The sequence below is a fragment of the Miniopterus schreibersii genome, assembly GCF_964146895.1.
Source record: "Miniopterus schreibersii genome assembly, chromosome: 6".
Taxonomy (NCBI): domain Eukaryota; kingdom Metazoa; phylum Chordata; class Mammalia; order Chiroptera; family Miniopteridae; genus Miniopterus; species Miniopterus schreibersii.
In genome coordinates, this window is record NC_138107.1 from 33,932,995 (window position 1) to 33,952,079 (window position 19,085).

At 37.3% G+C, this 19,085-nt stretch overlaps 1 protein-coding gene across 14 annotated transcripts in view; it reads left to right on the forward strand.

Moving 5' to 3' along the window:
- Positions 1-19,085, forward strand: part of SENP6 (SUMO specific peptidase 6) — a gene marked incomplete at its 3' end in the record, with an annotated part of 101,803 nt that overhangs the window by 19,898 nt on the left and 62,820 nt on the right. For 9 of the 14 annotated variants that reach the window (XM_081141321.1, XM_081141319.1, XM_081141322.1 and 6 more), the window contains exons 2-5: positions 5,069-5,162; positions 7,030-7,090; positions 15,246-15,388; positions 16,384-16,488. In XM_081141321.1, the coding sequence (XP_080997447.1) occupies positions 5,069-5,162; positions 7,030-7,090; positions 15,246-15,388; positions 16,384-16,488 (403 nt within the window). Of the gene's footprint in view, positions 1-5,068; positions 5,163-7,029; positions 7,091-15,243; positions 15,389-16,383; positions 16,489-19,085 lie in introns of all 14 variants that reach the window. The other 5 variants (XM_081141314.1, XM_081141315.1, XM_081141312.1 and 2 more) reach the window with 4 other exon arrangements.

Here is a 19,085-nt window from a genome sequence, read left to right on the forward strand (position 1 = left end):
TTACTTATTTGTCTAACTCCAGTATACATATGAAGAAGTTTCAGATTTACCCCTGGTGACTTAATTCCTCTTTAATGATATTTTTGGTTTTGAACTCACATTTTTTGAAATTCTACTTTTGAGGCTTACATTGAAATTATATATATTTTATATATATAGAGAGAGAGGGAAAGTGGGAGACAGATTGGTTAATAAAATTATACAGGTTTTAGGTGTACAATTCCATAATACATCATCTGTATATTGTATTGTGTGTTTACTGCACCAAGTCTCCTTCCATCACCATTTATCCCCCCCTTTACCTTCTTCTACCTCCCCCCAACCCCCTAAGTTTTATATTTATTAAGAGAAGATTTATATTTAATTCTGTTAGTCATTTAGAAGTTTTTTTATTTGGTGGGGGGTTTTTTTCCCCCTTTACAAACATTTCCTTCTTGTGGTAAAATATATGTAACATAGAATTTACCATTTTAACCATTTTTAAGTGTACAGTTGTGTGGATTAGTATTGCGTATGTTCATAATGTTGTGCAGTTACCTTCACTATCCATTTCGAGAACTTTTTCTTCATTCTAAACAAAAACTGTACCCATTAAAACATAACTCTGGAAAGGAGGAAACACAAGATGGCGGCGTAGATAACAGCTGCACCCGCCGCCTCCCGCAACCACATCAAAATTACAACTAAAATACAGAACCACCGTCACTCAGAGCCTCCTGAAACCTGGCTGAACAGAAGCCCCACAACCAGGGAACTGAAGAAGCACCGAGACTGGTAGGAGGGGCGCAGACGCGGGCGGATCGGGGCTAAATCTCAGAGACCTGGCCACGGGCCCACACCCGGTGCCATGGTTGAAACCCGGAAGGGAATCTCTGCGGCAGAGTTTTCCTGGAGGAGGGAGGGGGTCCCAGCCCCACATCGGGCCCCCAGCCCAGGGCTCCAGGCTGGGAAGAGACATCCCCACAACTCGGGGCTGTGAAACCAGCGGGGACTGTCTCTGAGGGTTGCAGAGGCTGCGGAAGCCCCAGCAGCTCCTCTCAAAGGGCCCGCGCAGGGACTCACTCCGACGCGCTCCCTCTGAGCCCAGCGCCGGGCAGCAGCCTGAAAGGACCTGGGACACTCGGGGAGGAACTAACCTGCCTGAAATCCGGGTGAGAGGTGGAGGGGCAGCTTCCTTCCAGGCAGAAGGGCTGGCAGAGGCCATTGCTCCTTTGGCAAGTCCTCCCTGCACACAGCTGGCAGGCAGGCACCATATTGGAATCGCCAGCACCTGATTCACACCTTTGGCCCTGCCCCGTGATTCCTGGAGGCCCCGCCCCTCCTCACCTGCACACTCATCCGGGCCATTTCCAGGGGCTTTTCTGTGCAAGTGGCCTCTCGAGCCTTATGGTTAGGACTTTCCTAAAATCTCTCAAACAAGCAGCAGCGGGCCCCATACGGCTTGATAAGTGGCCCCAGGCCTGACACTAGCGGCAGCTGCATTGGCTCATAGCTTGGCCTCTCCTGGACACCTCCAAGCCCAGCACAAGTAGCAGCCAACTACAGTTTGCTGTGTAGCTCATGCTGGGTGGCCCTGGGCAAGGAACTGGCAGAGGCTGACTTTGCACTTCCTGGGAGGCCCCAGAGACAGTGCACCTGGTGATCAGACTCGGCCACGCTGGATTACAACCCTACCACATCCACGAGTGACACACTCAAGGCGTGCACTTGGTGAAACAGAGCTCCACTGAAGTAAATCCTGCTCCATAGGAGTGTCTCCAGCACAGCAGCTCTTTGGCTGTAGTTGCAGCTGGTCCTCACAGCTGATTGGTCTGGGGGTAAATTCCTCCCAGGGACGCCAGCAGCAACCAAGGCTCAACTATAACAGGACAGTGCACACAGCCCACACAGGAGCACCTAGAAGGCCCAGCTCAGGTGACTGGGGAGGCTGAGCCACTGGACCCTATAGGACACCTACTACACAAAGTCACTACATATTCCAGGAGACATAGCAGCTCTACCTAATACATAGAAGCAAACACCTGGAAGCAGCCAAAATGTGGAGGCAAAGAAACATGTCACAAAGGGAAGAACAGAAGAAATCTCTAGAAGAGGAACTAAATGAAATAGATCCAAGCAAGCTGACTGATACAGAGTTCAGAATTTTGGTTATAAGGATGTTTAAGCAGATGGTTAGGGAAATAACTGAGAAAATCGGTAACATAGTAAAGTACCAATTTGAAATGAAGGCTACAGGAACTGAAATGAAGAATATTTTACAGGGAATCAACAGTAGAGGACGCTGAGAATCAAATCAGAAATTTGGAACATGAGAAAACAAAAAACACCCAACCAGAAGAGCAAAAGGAAAAAAGAATCCAGAAATATGAAGATAGTATAAGGAGCCTCTGGGACAACTTCAAGAGGCCCAACATTCTTAATTTTGGGGTGCCAGAAGAGGCAGAAAGAGACCAAGGAATTGAAGACCTATTTAAAAAAATAATTACAGAAAACTTCCCCTACCTGGGGAAAGAAATTGACTTTCAAGTCCAGGAAGCACAGAGGGTCCCAAACAAGAGGAACCCAAAGAGGCCCACACCAAGACACATCATAATTAAAATTCCAAAGGTTAAAGACAAAGAGAGAATCTTAAAAGCAGCAAAAGAAAAGCAATTAGTTACCTACAAGGGAGTACCCATACGACTGTCAGCTGATTTCTCAAAGGAAACCTTGCAGGCCAGAAGGAAGTGGCAAGAAATATTCAAAGTGATGAAAAACATGGAACTACAACCAAGATTGCTCTACCCAGCAAAGCTATCATTTAGAATTGAAGGTCAGATAAAGAGCTTCAGAGATAAGAAAAAGCTAAAGGAGTTCATCACTACCAGACCAGCACTACAGGAAATGTTGAAGGGTCTTCTTTAAGAAGCAGCTAATGAACAAGAGAATCTGATGAACTAAATGGATCCAGAGACATTGACACATGCAACAGACGATCATATTTCAGAGGAAAGAGGGAAGGGGGGTTGGAGGGTGGGAAGAGATTAACCAAAGAAGTTATATGCATATATGCATAACGCGTGGACACAGTCAGTAACAGGGTGAAGGCCTGGGGAGGGGGTGGGAGCGAAGTGGAGGGGGGTCAGTTGCGGGGGGAAATGGTATACCTGTAATACTCTCAACAATAAAGATAAATTTAAAAAGTAAACAAAAAAAAAACCAAAAAAACAAAAAAAACCATAACTCTGTATTCTCCTCTTCCTTTAGCTGCTGCTATTCTACTTTCTGTCTCTGAGTTCGCCTATTCTAAGTACCTCATAGAAATGGAATCATACAATATTTGACCTTCTGTGTCTGGCTTATTTCACTCAGTGTAATGCTTTCAAGGTTCATCCGTGTTGTAGCATGTATCAGAATTTCATTCCTTTATGGCTGAATTTGTGTGTGTGTGCTGAGCATGTTTTGTTTATCCATTCATCTGTTGCTGGACATTGGGTTTTTTCCACTTTTTGGCTATTGTGAATAATGCTGCTGTAATATTGGTGTACAAGTGTCAGAGTCCGTGCCCTCAGTTATTTTTTTGGTATATATCTAGAAGTGGGATTGATGGATCATAGGGTAATTCTTTGTTTAATTTTTTAAGAAACTGGCAAACTTTTTCCACAGTGGCTGCAGCATTTTACATTCCCACCAGCAGTGCATAACAGTTTTAGTTTCTCCACATCTTTTTCAATACTAATTAATTATATTTCGTTTTAATTTCTTTTTAAATAGTCATCCTAATGGGTGTGAACTAGTATCTCATTACAGTTTTGATTTGCATTTTCCTTATGTTTAGTGACATTGAGCATCTTTTCTTGTAGACTTAAAATTATGGACTTCTTTGGGCCATGTAAGTTATGAAACTTCTGGTCCCAAATCTGAGTAATTGTGAGCTTATGGTTAGGAATTCCCTAACCATGGGGTGGATACACTTTGTCTTCAGTTCAATCCAAAAATCCAAAGCCAAGGACAGGATATCATTAATATTCCCATTGTTGATTTCTTCAGTGAATTACTTTTTTCTCTCCTAATTCACCCTGTCAGTGTGTTGCCCTTCAGGTGTTCTGGTATTTGGTCTGACCTTTCATCTTGCTGTGGCCCCAAACTTTAAAAATATATATACATATATATATACATACACACACATATGTATGTATGTATGTTTGTATGTTTTTATTGATTTTAGAAAGAGAGGGGGGGAGAGGGAGGGAGAGAGAGAGAAACATCGATGTGAAAGAGAAACATCAGTCGGCTGCCTCCTGCCCACCCCCTAATGGGGATTGAGTCTGCTACCCTGGCATGTGCCCTGACCCCAGGAATCGAACCAGCAACCTTTTGGTGCATGGGACCATGCTTAACCAACTGAAACCACACTGGCCAGGGCCCTGTGGCTGCAGACTTGATCTTACAAACCAGGCTCTGGTCTGGGCCATCAGGTTTTTGCCACATGGTTTCAAGTGACAACTTCAGAAGTTTAATTCTCTCTCCAGATTCCTACTTTCCAGTTGTTTATAGCTTCAAGGGATTTCAGCTATGCACTTATAAAAATTTTAAAACTCATGATGAGTGTGTTTGGTGTTCTGATATGGAGAGTTTTTGTTGTTTTTTGACAAATCAGATTCACCACATTGTCAACACTGACATGTTTGATTTGTTTCTCTTTTGTTAAAAGGCAGAGATGATGGAGGTAAAAAAAAGTGGTCTGGTTATGGTTCTCATAAATAAGGCAAGCAAACTAAAGGCACTGATTTCTAGAATCAGTGGTCAATTATAGAGATACAGGGTTGATTTTTTAAATATTTCATACATATTCATGCATCCCCCCCCATTTTTTAAAACATTTTACTAATTTGAGCATCTTTCTCTAGCAAACTCACACATATAAATAACATTAAAGTGTTCTGTTTCTCTTTAGAGGAAATAAGGTGTTCGTAAGTCAAAGATAAGCAAGTGAAAAGAAAATAAGACTAAGCAAAGAGCTTGGGGAGTGCTCTATTTTATAGTTAATAGCTGTATTAATGAATACTTATCTCTGTTTTTATTTCAGCTTTGACTAGATCAGAATCTAAGAGAGATGGAGGTTTTAAAAATAATTGGAGCTTTGATCATGGAGAAGAAAGTGAAGGAGATACAGATAAAGAGTAAGACTTTTTTCCCCTCAGATATTTTATAAGAATGAAACTTTTCAGTAGAGAAATCATTTATATTCCATGGAAATATTTTTAAGAGTATGGTATTCTTAAGAAAATATTGAACTGTTATAATAGCATTAAGGAAAGAAAAGGCAATTCTTTATTGGTAAATAATTTTGCTGTTATATTTCTCTCTTTTGAAGTGTATAAATATGTGCATGTAATTTATGTAACCTTATGATTAAATATCAACCATACTACAGATTTCCAACTAAAGAAATGTTCCTTAATAAAAAAATAAACCCAGATTAAGATCCCTGAATTTTGTTTGAAAGTTTAAGTCCTATAGTAACTTTCTTCCCAGTTGCACCCTTAACCACCACATCCATCTTAGATCAGATTACCACCAGAGAAAGCAGAAACACTATAAATGATAAACACAGGTGTTGACCCAGACAGAAGTTATAATGAACACTTTGCTTACTTGGTAATGTACTTGCAATGACTTCCGTAAAAAATTTCAAATAATGGCTTCAATAGAACCTTTTGCATCGTGCAGAATTTCTATTACAAATCCAGCATTGCCATTCGTTCCTTGGTTTATTGATCTGGTTTTGCCCCTAACCAGAACAAACAGCAAATTTAGAGAAACACAAATATATACACTAAGTTCTACCAAAACTATAAATATGTTTAGAAATTTTATATAAGAAGTCATTCAGAGTATATTGGCTGAATATTGTAAATGCTTCACTTCTTTCTGGGCAACATCTCCATTCATCATTACCACTTTATGTGTTTTCACCTATGAGCTGTTGAACTGAAGTGAAGTTTTATTTGAAGGAGAGCTTAGAACTGGTAATTTTCTCACCTAAAATTGGTATTTTAGGGTCTTTCATTTCTGATTATTTTTTAATTTAAAATAGTTTTTTGTTACATCTAGTATCTATGTAGTTTTGAAAAATTAGAATGAAATTGAGTAGAAAGTATACCACTTTTTAAACATTTTTGTAAAATGTTTGGAAGGAGAGAATTTTTAGTATTAAAAAAGTTGGGATGTATATAAACAGTAATGAAACAAACCTTTTACATTTTTATTATAGTTAGGGTTTTACTAAAAATAGCTTAGTAGACTTGTCTTCAGAAGGGTGTATTTTGAGTTTCTTTGTGAGAAGATTTGTCATGGGTATGTAAAAAAATTGTCCTTTAAGGTGCTCCCTGTTCTGTATGTTTCATTTATGAATCATACTCTTTGATTCATCTTTATAAGTGGATTATCAGGGACTTTACCTTTTTGAACATGTTGATGAATATGAACTGTTTATTAATAGATGTATCAGTCTGGTCTTTTAGAATCTCAGGCCAGTGATTCTCTGTGAAGGGTTATTTCCTTCAGAGGTAGAGGTATAACTCTTTTACTGTAGTAATACCATTGGAATTACTTTCTTTTAATTAATTAACGTTTTCTTATTTTATTTCTTCTCTATTTGTTTCTCTGTCCTTTCCCCCTAATTTTAAATCCAAGACTGAAAGTAAAAATGAGCGACCATATATGAAATCCACATATAAGAAAACAAATATTCATTTATGGCAGGGATCAACAAACGATGACTCATAGGCCCAATCTAACCCACCACTGGATTTTTATCAATTGTTTTATTGGAACACAGCCACACATATAATCTGTGGGAGCTTTTATACTATAATGGAAAAAATGGGTAGTTGATATGGAGACCATATGGTCTGCAAAGCTTAAAATATTTACTCTATAGCCCTTTACAGAAAAAGTTTGCTGATCCCTGAATTATTTTTCTGAATTTAATGTATGGGTTGTAATTGCCACTTAAGGTCTTTCCCCCCCTTATTTTCTATGCAGTGAGGCAAATCTACTCAGTGTAGATGAAGATGAGGATTCTGAAACCTCAAAAGGAAAAAAGGCAAGTGTTGCTTTTTTTAATTTTAAAAATATTTTTAGTTTATATACTAAAAATGAATATTTCAAAAGAAATTGTTAACATTTTTAAATTGTAAGTCCCAGCCTCTCTCTTTCCTACCTTGAGGCAAGGTGTTCCCAGTTTCTTGTTTTTCCCATCAGATATGTTGTGTTAAGACAAAAATGTATATTCTTGTCTCACCCCCTTACACTTACATAATTGGTAGTATCCTATACACACTTTTTCTAGTCCTCTATAAGTTAATATATCTGCTCTGGCCAGTATGGCTCAGTTGGTTGGGTATCGTCCCATGTACCGAAAGGTGGCTGGTTCGATTCCCGATCAGGGCACATGCCAGGGTTGCAGGTTCAATCCCTGGTAGGGGGTGTGCAGGAGGCAGCCGATCGATGTTTCACTCTCACATGTTTCTCTTTCTCTCTCTCTCCCCCTCTCTTTCTCCCCCCCCCAAAAAAAAAAAAATCTAAAAAAAAATTAAGGTATCTGGAGACCATCCATGAGAGTTTATTAAGAGTATCCTCAGGTTTTTTTTAGGGGTATTTCATTTTATGATGTACCATTATTATCCAATACCACCATATTTATGGTTATCAACCTTTTCCCCTTAAAATAATTCTGAGTAAATTAGCCTTCTGTATGGATTATCTTGCACACATACAAGTATATCTGTAGGGTGTAGAAGTAGAGCTGCCGTATTAGGACAGATATATTTCTAATTTTGTTATACCTGATTTACACTTTTATCAGCAATGTCTGAGAGTGCTGTTTCCTCAAACTTTTGTTAGAGTGTTATCAATCTTTTGATTTTTGCCAGTGAAAAATATCTCAATGCAGTCTTAATATGCATTTCTTTTATTATGAGTGAGATTGAACACATTTAATATATGTACTCCATTTTTTTTTTTATTACTGTCAGTTATTATCCTTTTGCCTATTTTTCTATTTGATCTTTAGAATATTGTTGATTCATAGGAATTCTGTTTATATTGAGTTTGAGATACACATTTATTCACATTTTGATGTGTGAAATCTATCTAGATATATATTATAATTGCATGACATGGTTTAATTTAAAAAATTTCTTTGCATATTAGTACATACAATAATGATGCATATTATAAGGGTTTCTTATTTTGATAAATGCCATTTTTTGGAGACATTGGCATGTTGCTTTGGTACTAGTTGCTAATATTTTAAAGCAGTTTTTTTCACTAGTCTTTCTTTTGTCTTTGCTTTTGGTGGTTATTGCCTTGGAAAAAATGTATTACGTTGTGAAATATGTGTCTTTTGGGTTTAGTGTCTTGGTTCCTAATGATGATAACTTCGTTGTTTATTTGCTTTGTCCTATTAGGTACTTTAAATAATTTTACACCACCAATACAAATATAATTACTAATAAAATGATTCAAATTTTTTTTATTCTGTTTGTTTCCTTGTTGTTTGGTGGCACTACCAGATGTATCCCACTAGGAATGTATATTTAAATTACTGTGTTGAAATTATTTATTCCACTCCACCAGCTGGCTGAGAGCTAGGTTTTTGTTTTTTGTTTTTTAACTTTGTTTTAAAAAAAAAATTAATTTAATTAGTTCTATACATATAAAAAATATTCACGTGTTTCCAAAGTGAAATCTACAGAGAAGTCTAGCTTTTGACCTGATTTGCTCCATCGCTTTTTCTTTCATCTACTGTAGGCAACCCACTGTGGTTTCACCTTCCATTGTTTTTTATTTTATTTTAATTATAAGAATATACCACTCTCCTTATAGTATCCACACTGTTTGGCACCTCGGTTTTTTTTTTTACTTAACATTACAGACTGTAGATCAATTTATATAGCAAAGTATTTAGAGATCTTTCTTTTATTGCTACCTAGTACTCCAGTGACTGGATGTACCATCGATTGATGTACCATCAGTTGATGCCCAGTAGGGGGCGTGCAGGAGGCAGCCGATCAATGTTATGTTCTCACATTGATGTCTCTTCTCCCTTTCTCTCTAAAAATCAATAAAAAGTATAAAAATAAAATAAAATAAAAGACTGAAATCTCCTGTGACTTATTACAACCAGGTAACAAACTCAGGCCAAAAGCAAGGCCATCTTTTTCTGCCTTAGGATTCTGAAGTGAAATGGCTGTCATGATGAAATTAACATGTATATTTGAAATAAAAAATGAAAATAGACTTTTGTATATAAATATTACATCTGATTTAATTGACTGGCTGGTCTTTGTGAACTAACCTTATCTAGTAATTTCTATGCAGACATTTTCCATAGACTAAATGAGCTAAATATATAAAGGTCCAACTTTTAAAGACAATACATAAATGAGTTTACACTCAATATTATTTTGTATTAGTTTCAGGTGTACAGCATACTAGTGAGACAATCATGTACTTTATAAAGTGTTCCCCCAATATTTCCAGTATCCACCTGGCATCATACATAGTTATTACAATATTATTGACTATATCCCCTGTGCTGTACTTTACAGGAATCAGATCAGCCTTTGTTCAAATCCATTTAACTAGTTTGGAGAAGTTACTTTGCTTTTTAAGCTCAGTAACCATAACATAGGGATAGGGTTTCAATAAAGTTTAAATGATATGTGGTGGAGAGATTTTATTGAGAAGAAAAAAAAGGGAAATTTGAGGGTGTTAATCCTGTCCGTCATTTAGTAGCATCAATTAATTGATCTGATGTTTCAGGTACAGTTGCTGAATCCTCCTCTGAAGAATTACTGAAATGTATAAAATATGAATATGGAGATTAAATGAGATATTGAACATAAAGTAATTAATGTAATGCCTATTTATAGTAGACACTCAATAAATATTAGTTGTAATTAACTATATAGAGGAATGAAATTAGATGAACAGTCTTTAATGGAAACTTTTTGCTTTCAAGATTCTTAACATGATATATATCAAAACCATCTAGAGCTGTGGCTCTTCAACATTAGTGTACATCAGAATCACCTGGAAGGTTTGATAAACAGATGGCTAGACCCCACTGCCAGAGTTTTTGATTTAAGAGGTGTGGAGTGGGGCCCAAAAATTTGCATTTTAAAGTGTACCCAAATGATGTTGATGCTGCTTATCTAGTGACCACATTTAAAGAAACATTGACTTAGGCCATTAAAAAAAACAGCAAGGGAATAGGCCTAGATCAAAATGACTGGATAGGTCTAATTTTTCTTGGCTGAATGCAGCTTAATATTATTAATTGTTTATGATAAAATAATTTATGAGCAATCTATTTGAAGATATATGTGTTTCTAATTGAGTGGGATCTAATAGTTACTGATTTCCTATCTGCCCCTTCCAGGGATTGGCAATTTGTGTATGTCTTTTGTTCATAACCCCATGATTACAAGGAAAGTTATGTGGCTAGAAAGAGACAACAGGTCTATTTGATTTCTAAATTATTACCTTTCCATGATAACACTGTTTTCTCTGAAGAAAAGGTTACCAAATGCAGAAGTGGCGGTATTTTTAATTTTTATTTTTTTCATCACTAAATGGTTCTGTTCTTTACTAATGTAAATGAGAGTGTGATAACCTCGTTATTTCATCCCCTATAATTCTGTTCTTATTTTCAGTAGTTTCCCTTTGTTTTGATGAGCCTTCTTATGATGGTAGATAATTTGAGGCCTAGGGTAATATTATCTTCCTCTAAAGGGGATATATGTTTACTTCTGGATAATAACTGGAGCATTAGCAATCTCAGATCACCTTAATCCAATGGTTCTCCAAATATCCCCTGGTCAGCAATATCATCATCATCGGGGGATTTGTTAGAAATGGAATTCTCAGCGCCTCCCCGCCCCCCCAGACCTACTGAATCAGAATAAACTGTAAGGGTCAAGCACTGCAGTTTGTTTTAACAAACTACCCATCTAATTTTTATTTACTCAAAATTTGAGTCAGGTAATTTTTTTTTAAAATTTATCTTTATTGTTGAAAGTATTACAGGTGTCCCATTTTTTCCCTCCAATTGACCCCTCCACCTCGCTCCCACCCCCTCCCCAGGCCTTCACCCCGTTATTAACTGTGTCCATGGGTTATGCATATATGCATATAACTTCTTTGGTTAATCTCTTCCCACCCTCCACCCCCGTTCGCTCTTCCCTCTGAAATGTGATCGTCTGTTGCCTGCGCCAATGTCTCTGGATCTATTTAGTTTGTTAGGTTCTTTTATCCATTAGCTTCTTCTTAAAGAAGACCCTTCAACATTTCCTGCAGTGCTGGTTTGGTGGTGATGAACTCCTTTAGCTTTTTCTTATCTCTGAAGCTCTTTATCTGACCTTCAGTTCTAAATGATAGCTTTGCTGGGTAGAGCAATCTTGGTTGTAGTTCCATGTTTTTCATCACTTTGAATATTTCTTGCCACTTCCTTCTGGCCTGCAAAGTTTCTGTTGAGAAATCAGCTGACAGTCATGTGGGTGCTCCCTTGTAGGTAACTAATTGCTTTTCTCTTGTTGCTTTTAAGATTCTCTCTTTGTCTTTAACTTCTGGCATTTTAATTATGATGTGTCTTGCTGTGGGCCTCTTTGGGTTCCTCTTGTTTGGGACCCTCTGTGCTTCCTGGACTTGTAAGTCTATTTTTTTCCCAAGGTAGGGGAACTTTTCTGTCATTATTTTTTCAGATAGGTTTTCAATTTCTTGCTCTCTTACTTCTCCTTTTGGCACCCCAATAATACAAATGTTGGGCCTCTTGAAGTTGTCCCAGAGGCTTCTTATACTATCTTCCTATTTCTGGATTCTTTTTTCTTTTTGCTCTTCTGGTTGGGTGTTTTTTGTTTCCTCATGTTCCAAATTTCTGATTTGATTCTCAGCGTCCTCTACTCTACTGTTGATTCCCTGTAAATTATTCTTCATTTCAGTTTGTGTAGCCTTCATTTCAAATTGGCACTTTATTATGTCATTGATTTTTCTCAGTTATTTTTGTCATACTCTTACTAATATGGTTGAGCATCCTTATAACCAAAATTCTGAACTCTGTATCTGTCAGCTTGCTTGGATCTATTTCATTTAGTTCCTCTTCTAGAGGTTTCTTCTGTTCTTTCCTTTGTGACATGTTTCTTTGCCTCCACATTTTGGCTGCTTCCAGGTGTTTGTTTCTATGTGTTAGGTAGAGCTGCTATGTCTCCTGGGATATGTAGAGTGGCTTTGTGTAGTAGGTGTGAGTCACCTGCTGGTGATTTAAATATGGCGCCTGCCTGCCAGCTGTGTGCAGGGAGGACTCGCCAAAGGAGCAATGGCCTCTGCCAGCTCTTCTGCCTGGGAGGAAGCTGCCCCTCCACCTCTCGCCCGGATTTCAGGCAGGTTAGTTCCTCCCCGAGTGTCCCAGGTCCTTTCAAGCTGCTGCCCAGCTCTGGGCTCAGAGGAAGCTCATCCGAGTGAGTCCGTACGCGGGCCCTTTAAGAGGAGCTGCCTGGGGCTCCCGCAACCTCCGTGACCCTCAGCCACAGTCCAGCTGGTTTTCACAGCCCGAAGCTGTGGTGATTTCTCTTCCTGGCCCTGGAGCCCTGGGCTGAGGGCCTGATGTGGGGCTAGGACCCCTCACTCTTCCGGGAAACTCCCACTGCTGAGATTCCCTCCCAGGTTTAACCCACAGCACCGGGTGTGGGCCCTCCGCCGCATCTCTGTGATTCAGCCCCTATCTGCCGGTGTCTCCACCCCTCCTACCGGTCTCCGTGCTTCTTCAGTTCCCTGGTTTTAGGGCTTCCCTTCAGCCAGATTTCAGGAGGCTCTGAGTGATGGTGGTTCTGTATTTTAGTTGTAATTTTGATGTGGTTTGGGAGGTGACGGGTACAGCTGCTACCTGCGCTGCCATCTTGTTCTTCCTCCGCCAGGTAATTCTGATTTACTCTTAATTGAACTGGAGGTTGAGAGGATTAGAACCTAGATTTCAATCTCAGAGGACTTATTGTTCTAATTCACTTTTTCTTTTCTTTTTTTTTTTTAATATATCTTATCAATTTCAGAGACAGGAAGGGAGAGGGGCAGAGAGATAGATAGAAACGTCAATCATGAGAGAGTCATTGATCTGCCTCCTGCAAGCCCCCCACTGGGGATTGAGCCCTTGACCGGGGCGTGTGTCCTGACCGGGAATTGAACCACGATCTCCTGGATCATAGGTCGATGCTCAACCACTGAGCCATGCCTGGCCAGGCCTAATTCACTCTTAATTCATAGACTATATAGTCCTAACCCAAATTTTGAGGTGTTTACAAGGCCCTTCATACTTGGTAGATCCACTTTTTGTCTCCTTAGCTCTTTTGAGTCTTTCGGAAGTTCATCTTAGCTTCTCAGCCTCTCAGCCGCATCTTCTGGAATCAAAAGATGCCTCAGGGAAAAATATGAATGTAGGATTAGATTTTGAGTTTTCTTGTCCCTGATGTTAATTCTTTTTTAAAATTTTTATTGTTAACACTATTATGGATGTCCCCTTTTTCTCCCCCTTTGCCTGCCTCCACCCAGCCCACCTAGCCCCTCCCGATCTTAATTCTTAATACTTCACTGCCTTGGTAGCCCTCAGATGCCTGAAACACATGCACATGTATATACACACACATATATGTATATATGTTTTTTTGTTTCTTTTTTAATTTGTAGTTTGTCCAGCGTTTCTAGTTGTTTTTAGAGACTAAAGGGAAGAGATCTGAGTTACTTAATATGCTATTACCAGAAGTGAAGGAAAGGAGTCTGAAGTACATGGCTGTAAAAGATTAGGAAGTTGCCCGGCCGCTGTGGCTCAGTGGTTGAACATCAACCAGTGAACCAGGAGGTCACAATTCGAATCCCAATCAGGGCACGTGCCCAGATTTTGGGCTTGGTCCCCAGGAGGGGAATGCAGGAGGCAGCCAGTCAATGACTCTCATCATCCATGTTTTTATCTCCCCTTTCCTTTTCCTCTCTGAAATTAAAAAAAAAAAAAAAGATTAGGGAGTAAAAATGTCTCAAGGAGAAGAAAGTGATAATAAGTAGTATGTCAAAAACAGGTCTTTTTGGAATTTTGTAATGTAGATATTTCTGAAAACAAGAGTGGTGCTGGCACAGTGAACTCTCTCCTTAGGATTTTTTTTGTAGCTGATATTTTTTTAGGAAACTTAAGTTTCTATAGAGAGAATTGGCATGGGGGGCAAGTTGCTATCTTCTTTTGACTATATTTTCTTGTGAAAAAGATTAGACTGTTGTTTCAAAAATACAATTAAAGGATAGAAGGATGATTTTTAAAATCTTGTTTTGGGTAAATTATCACTAAGAACTGAGGACCTTTGTCTTGAGTCTGAAAGCAGCTTTTAAATGTCTTGTGCAATGAATTTAATAAAAGTAGATTTCTTTTTGAAGAGTTTCCCAAGGAATGGGCCATTCTCTCGTCATACTGTGATCTACCTAGGTAGTGATTGTTATTGATATGTTTATATTATCATTTGCGAACTATGAAAGTATGAAAACATCTCTTTCATGCTAAAGCCAAAATCATTGTACAAGTTGAAATGACAGCTCATCGCCATATTTGGCTATACTGCCCTACACATAGCAGCAAGGCCTGTTAAGCAGGGGAAATGTTTATTTTTTTTGCTTTTGGGAAGGAGTTCTCTTAAGATCCTATACTCTCATCCCTTCTGTTATTTTTTAATTTTTATTTTTAATTGTAAGAGAAAGTTTATTTAGAAAGTTACAGAGGTAGTAGAAGTGAGCCAGCTGGGTTGCATAGGTTTAGAAAACAAGTTATAGAAGCAAAAGAAGGGCCTTTGGAGCTTAGGAGAGAAAAAGGCAAAGGTAACACACCTGGGGGGAATTAGAGGGAGTAAGGAAAGGCGCAGGCATGCTCTTGAGAGGGAGAGTGTGCCTGTTTTTCTTTTAATTTTCTCAAATATCTTTGGAGATATTTAAATGAAAAGAAAATAATATTATAAATACCCATGTTCCTATATGTTTCTGTTGTCTATAGGGAAAAAAGTATTAGTTGAATTACTCTCAGATTTATGCCATTGTCATCCTTCCCACCCCTCCCTAATAGCTAGTACATTTTTACTACCTTTTTAATAAATGAGTTTTCAAATAGTTGTTGATAAATTGCCATATTATGGTATTTATTGTTTCTTTAACATTTATGGATTTTTTTACAGTTAAATCGTCAATCTGAAATTGTTGCTACTTGTTCTGGTGATTCTTGGAAGATATGTGCAAGACGAAACAAGACTGAAAATTCAAAACCTTTAAAAGGCAACCCAATTGGACTTAACATGTCGAGCAACAAAAAGAAATTGAGGTATAAACACTTCACCACACATTCCTACACAAAAGATAAAGGCTTTGACACTAAAACTATATATCTTTGTGAATTGCTCAACCTACATCTTTGTCAGTAGGGCCAAGAAGATAAGTGGTCCCAGTGCGTGGATTCTTTGCTTTGAATCTTGGGAATGGGGTTGATTTCAGTGATATCTTGGTTCCAAATAAACATATTGCAAGAAAATTTTCAGGAGACTAGGATTTTATAAGATGAGCTTGCTTTCATACAGTTAGTAAAACCTCAGTCATGATATTAGAAGTAGAAAGCATCGTAGGGTAGGTGTCATGTCTCCTTTAGGGGATTTTTGTCAGGATTATCTCAATAAGGGACTTTCTTACTTTGAAGATTTCTTATTTTTCTTCTCTCCTAGATATAACTCATTTTTCCTAGAGATTGCTATAGTGAACCACTGTTACTGATACGATTGGGGTGTTACATCTTCCAGAAATAGGGTTGAAAATCACTATTTCATTTCTGCTTTGTCAATTTATAGACAGACAGCTGAGGTACATAAAGGCTAAATAACTTTTGAGTCAGTGGCAGAATTAGAAATAGAATCTAGGACTCATTATTTTTTTACAATTAACATTTTTATTTGGGCATATAAGAAAACTGTAATATTCATGATTTTAAAACTTTTTATAACAGTCTTTAAATAGAGAATAGAGAGAGAAAATATATCTGAATTAATTTACTGGAAATCTTATAGTACAAAGTATTTATTTAGGATTCCTGATTTCTATTCTAGTGTTCTGCTCTTTATCATCTTTCATGAACTGGATTGGAAACATTCAGAGATAAATTCAGAAAGTGGATAACTCCTAATGGGCAATTTAACATGGCCAATTAGCTTTATCTATAAACATTTTTAAGTGGTTTTGTGCAGGTGCTCAGATTTTAAAGGATTTATTTTGCATACGTGTATGTCATTTTCCCTTGTTCAGATTATTCTTTGTTTCTTGAAATTGCAGCGAAAATACACAGAATGCATCATTATGTTCTGGAACTGTTATTGATGGTAGATGTTTTCATCATGCTAATGCACAGATACCAATAGTAAAAACAGCAGCCCAAAGGTAAGGATTGTAATTGCCTTTGTTTAGTATATATATATATACCATCCCTTTTAATAGGAGTTTTTCACTTTTTTTTTCTCAACTTTTTTTTTTAAATTTGTGAAATTTTACTGTGTTTCTGTTGTCTGTAAAGATAAATTCATGTCTCTGAAATAATTCATGTCCTAGAAATTTTATTATTTTATATCTGCTTTTGAATAAATCACATTCTGTAAATAGGGACTTTTAAAGTAAAAGTCTTCCTATTGCATTATATTCCAGTTAAATTACACTAATTTTACAACATTGAACTTAGAGCATTTGACAGAGAAATCTTCATCTGGTAGTTAGCTCTGATGAATAAAACTACAGTTACTACCTTACTTTCTTTGTAGGGTTCATAGGATTTCATAGTATCAAAGTAAATCACATTATTAGTTTTAAATGTTTGAGAAAATTTTGTGTTTTAGTAGTTTTAATAGATTTGGATGTTCTCATTAGTTGTGAAAATACTACTTGAATCTTGAAATAATGAGAGTAACAGTGGGGAAAGCTTGGTGTTTTAAATGCTTTGAGGTTTTTTATAACCATCCAAATATAGTTATGAAATACCAGTTCTGAGTCAATTCTGGTTTACTAAAAAATTCTTAGATGGCAACAATTAAATAATCTCTTTATTTCTTGCATTATGAATTGTTGCATAAAAATATTTTTATAACTAGTAAAATTTAAAGATTTGGTATATATGCTAGATGCTGTTCTTCATTATTTAATACCAATCTAGATTGCTACTCATTCTGAAACAGTGTCCTGACTCTTAGAAACCCTTGCTGTGTTTACTGTTTGTATAGATTTGCTGTAACATGTATCTTTGACTTAAGATAATCTTAAATTTTTCTCATGTATTAGGTTAGTAAAAAAACCTTTTTTACTAAAATATATTATTTTTTAATCATAGTTTTAACATAAAATATTTGAGAAATTCAACTAAAAAGAAAGAAAATACTGCACATACCAAAAATTGACTTGCTTTACTGTAAAGTACACAGACAAATCAAGCTCTCTGGCCTACATGTGGCACAGACAAGAGAATAAATAATAAAAGGAGACTAATTGGGAAAGAAAAAGGAGAGGTATAGTTTTCTCACATAGTGATCACATTGATAGAATCCATTGCTAATAAAGATCTGTGTTTTTGATATTCTGAAAATTTGCTCTAAGTTGAAATACTAATTTATAATCAAGTGATATAGTCTATAACCAAAATTATGATCGCTTTTGAAGTTATCTGTCAGTTTGGATTTATTTGCACTGTGACCTGTTCTCTCTATCCCCCTTTCCTCATTGGTAATGTTAAAAAGCTGACTTCAGTCTGGAAATTGTTTTGTTTTATTCTGGCTCCACAGCCATTATACCTTGCATGCGTACCATTACTCATCTGCATAAAAGATTAGATTCTGTTAATAGGAACTGGTATTCAATAGTAAAATGTTTCTTTAGAAAAACAAAAAAAAACCTGAGTTAATTTGTATTTAAAGAAACAATCCTGAGTGAAAATACTTGACAAGAACAACTAGGGAAAATAAGGAGAGCCTGGAGTTATGCCAGCAGGATAGATTCTACTTTTATTTCTTATTCACAGAATAAACCTTTCTTATTCTTTCTGTTGCAATGTGACTGTCATTAAAAATATTTTGAAATTCAAAGACAAGTCATTGAGAGTTTTTCCAATTTTCTTCCTTCAAAAACATCCATTTCATACTACATATCAGGCATAGGTGAGGTATAGAGTAGTCAAAGATTAATATGACAGGGTCCCTGCCTCGAAGCTTAAGTTCAATTAAGCTTCAGAAAGACAAGTGAGCAAATGATTACATGGAAAGTGCAGTAGTAGAGATATATGAAGTATATGTAGTACTGTTCACAGAAAAGGGAGGGGTAAAAAATCCACAAAGAAAGTATTAAAGTAACTTCTGAGTCTGCTAGCTAGAGGAGAACACTGCATGCACATCTTCAGAGTCATGAAGAAAGGATGGTTGCTACATACTCATTGGTTTTATATTTATTTATTTATTTATTTTTAATCCTCATCCGAGGATCTTTTTGCCATTGCTTTTCAGAGAAAGTAGAAGGGGGGGAGAGAGAAACATCGATGTGAGAGAGACATCGACTGGTTGCCTCCCAAACTCGCCCTGACCGGGACCAAGCATGCAGTCAAGGTACATGCCCTTGGCTGGAATCGAACCCGAGACCCTTTAGTCTGCAGGCCGACTTTCTAACCACTGAGCAAAACTGGCTAAGGCATACCCATTGGTTTTATTTTTTATTATTATTATTTTTTTTACTATATCTTTATTGATTTCAGAGAAGAGAAGAGAGGAGAGAGAGAGAGAGAGAAACATCAGTGATGAGTCACTGATCGAGCCCACAACCCAGGCATGTGCCCTGACCAGGAATCGAACCCCGATCACCTGGATCCTAGGTGGATGCTCAGCCGCTGAGCCATGCCCAGCTGGGCATACTCATTGGTTTTAATTAGTGCAGGCCACAGATAAGGGTGAGCATACTGGCTTTTATAGCTTCCTAATTTTATTTTCTCAACTCTTAATTTGAAATGA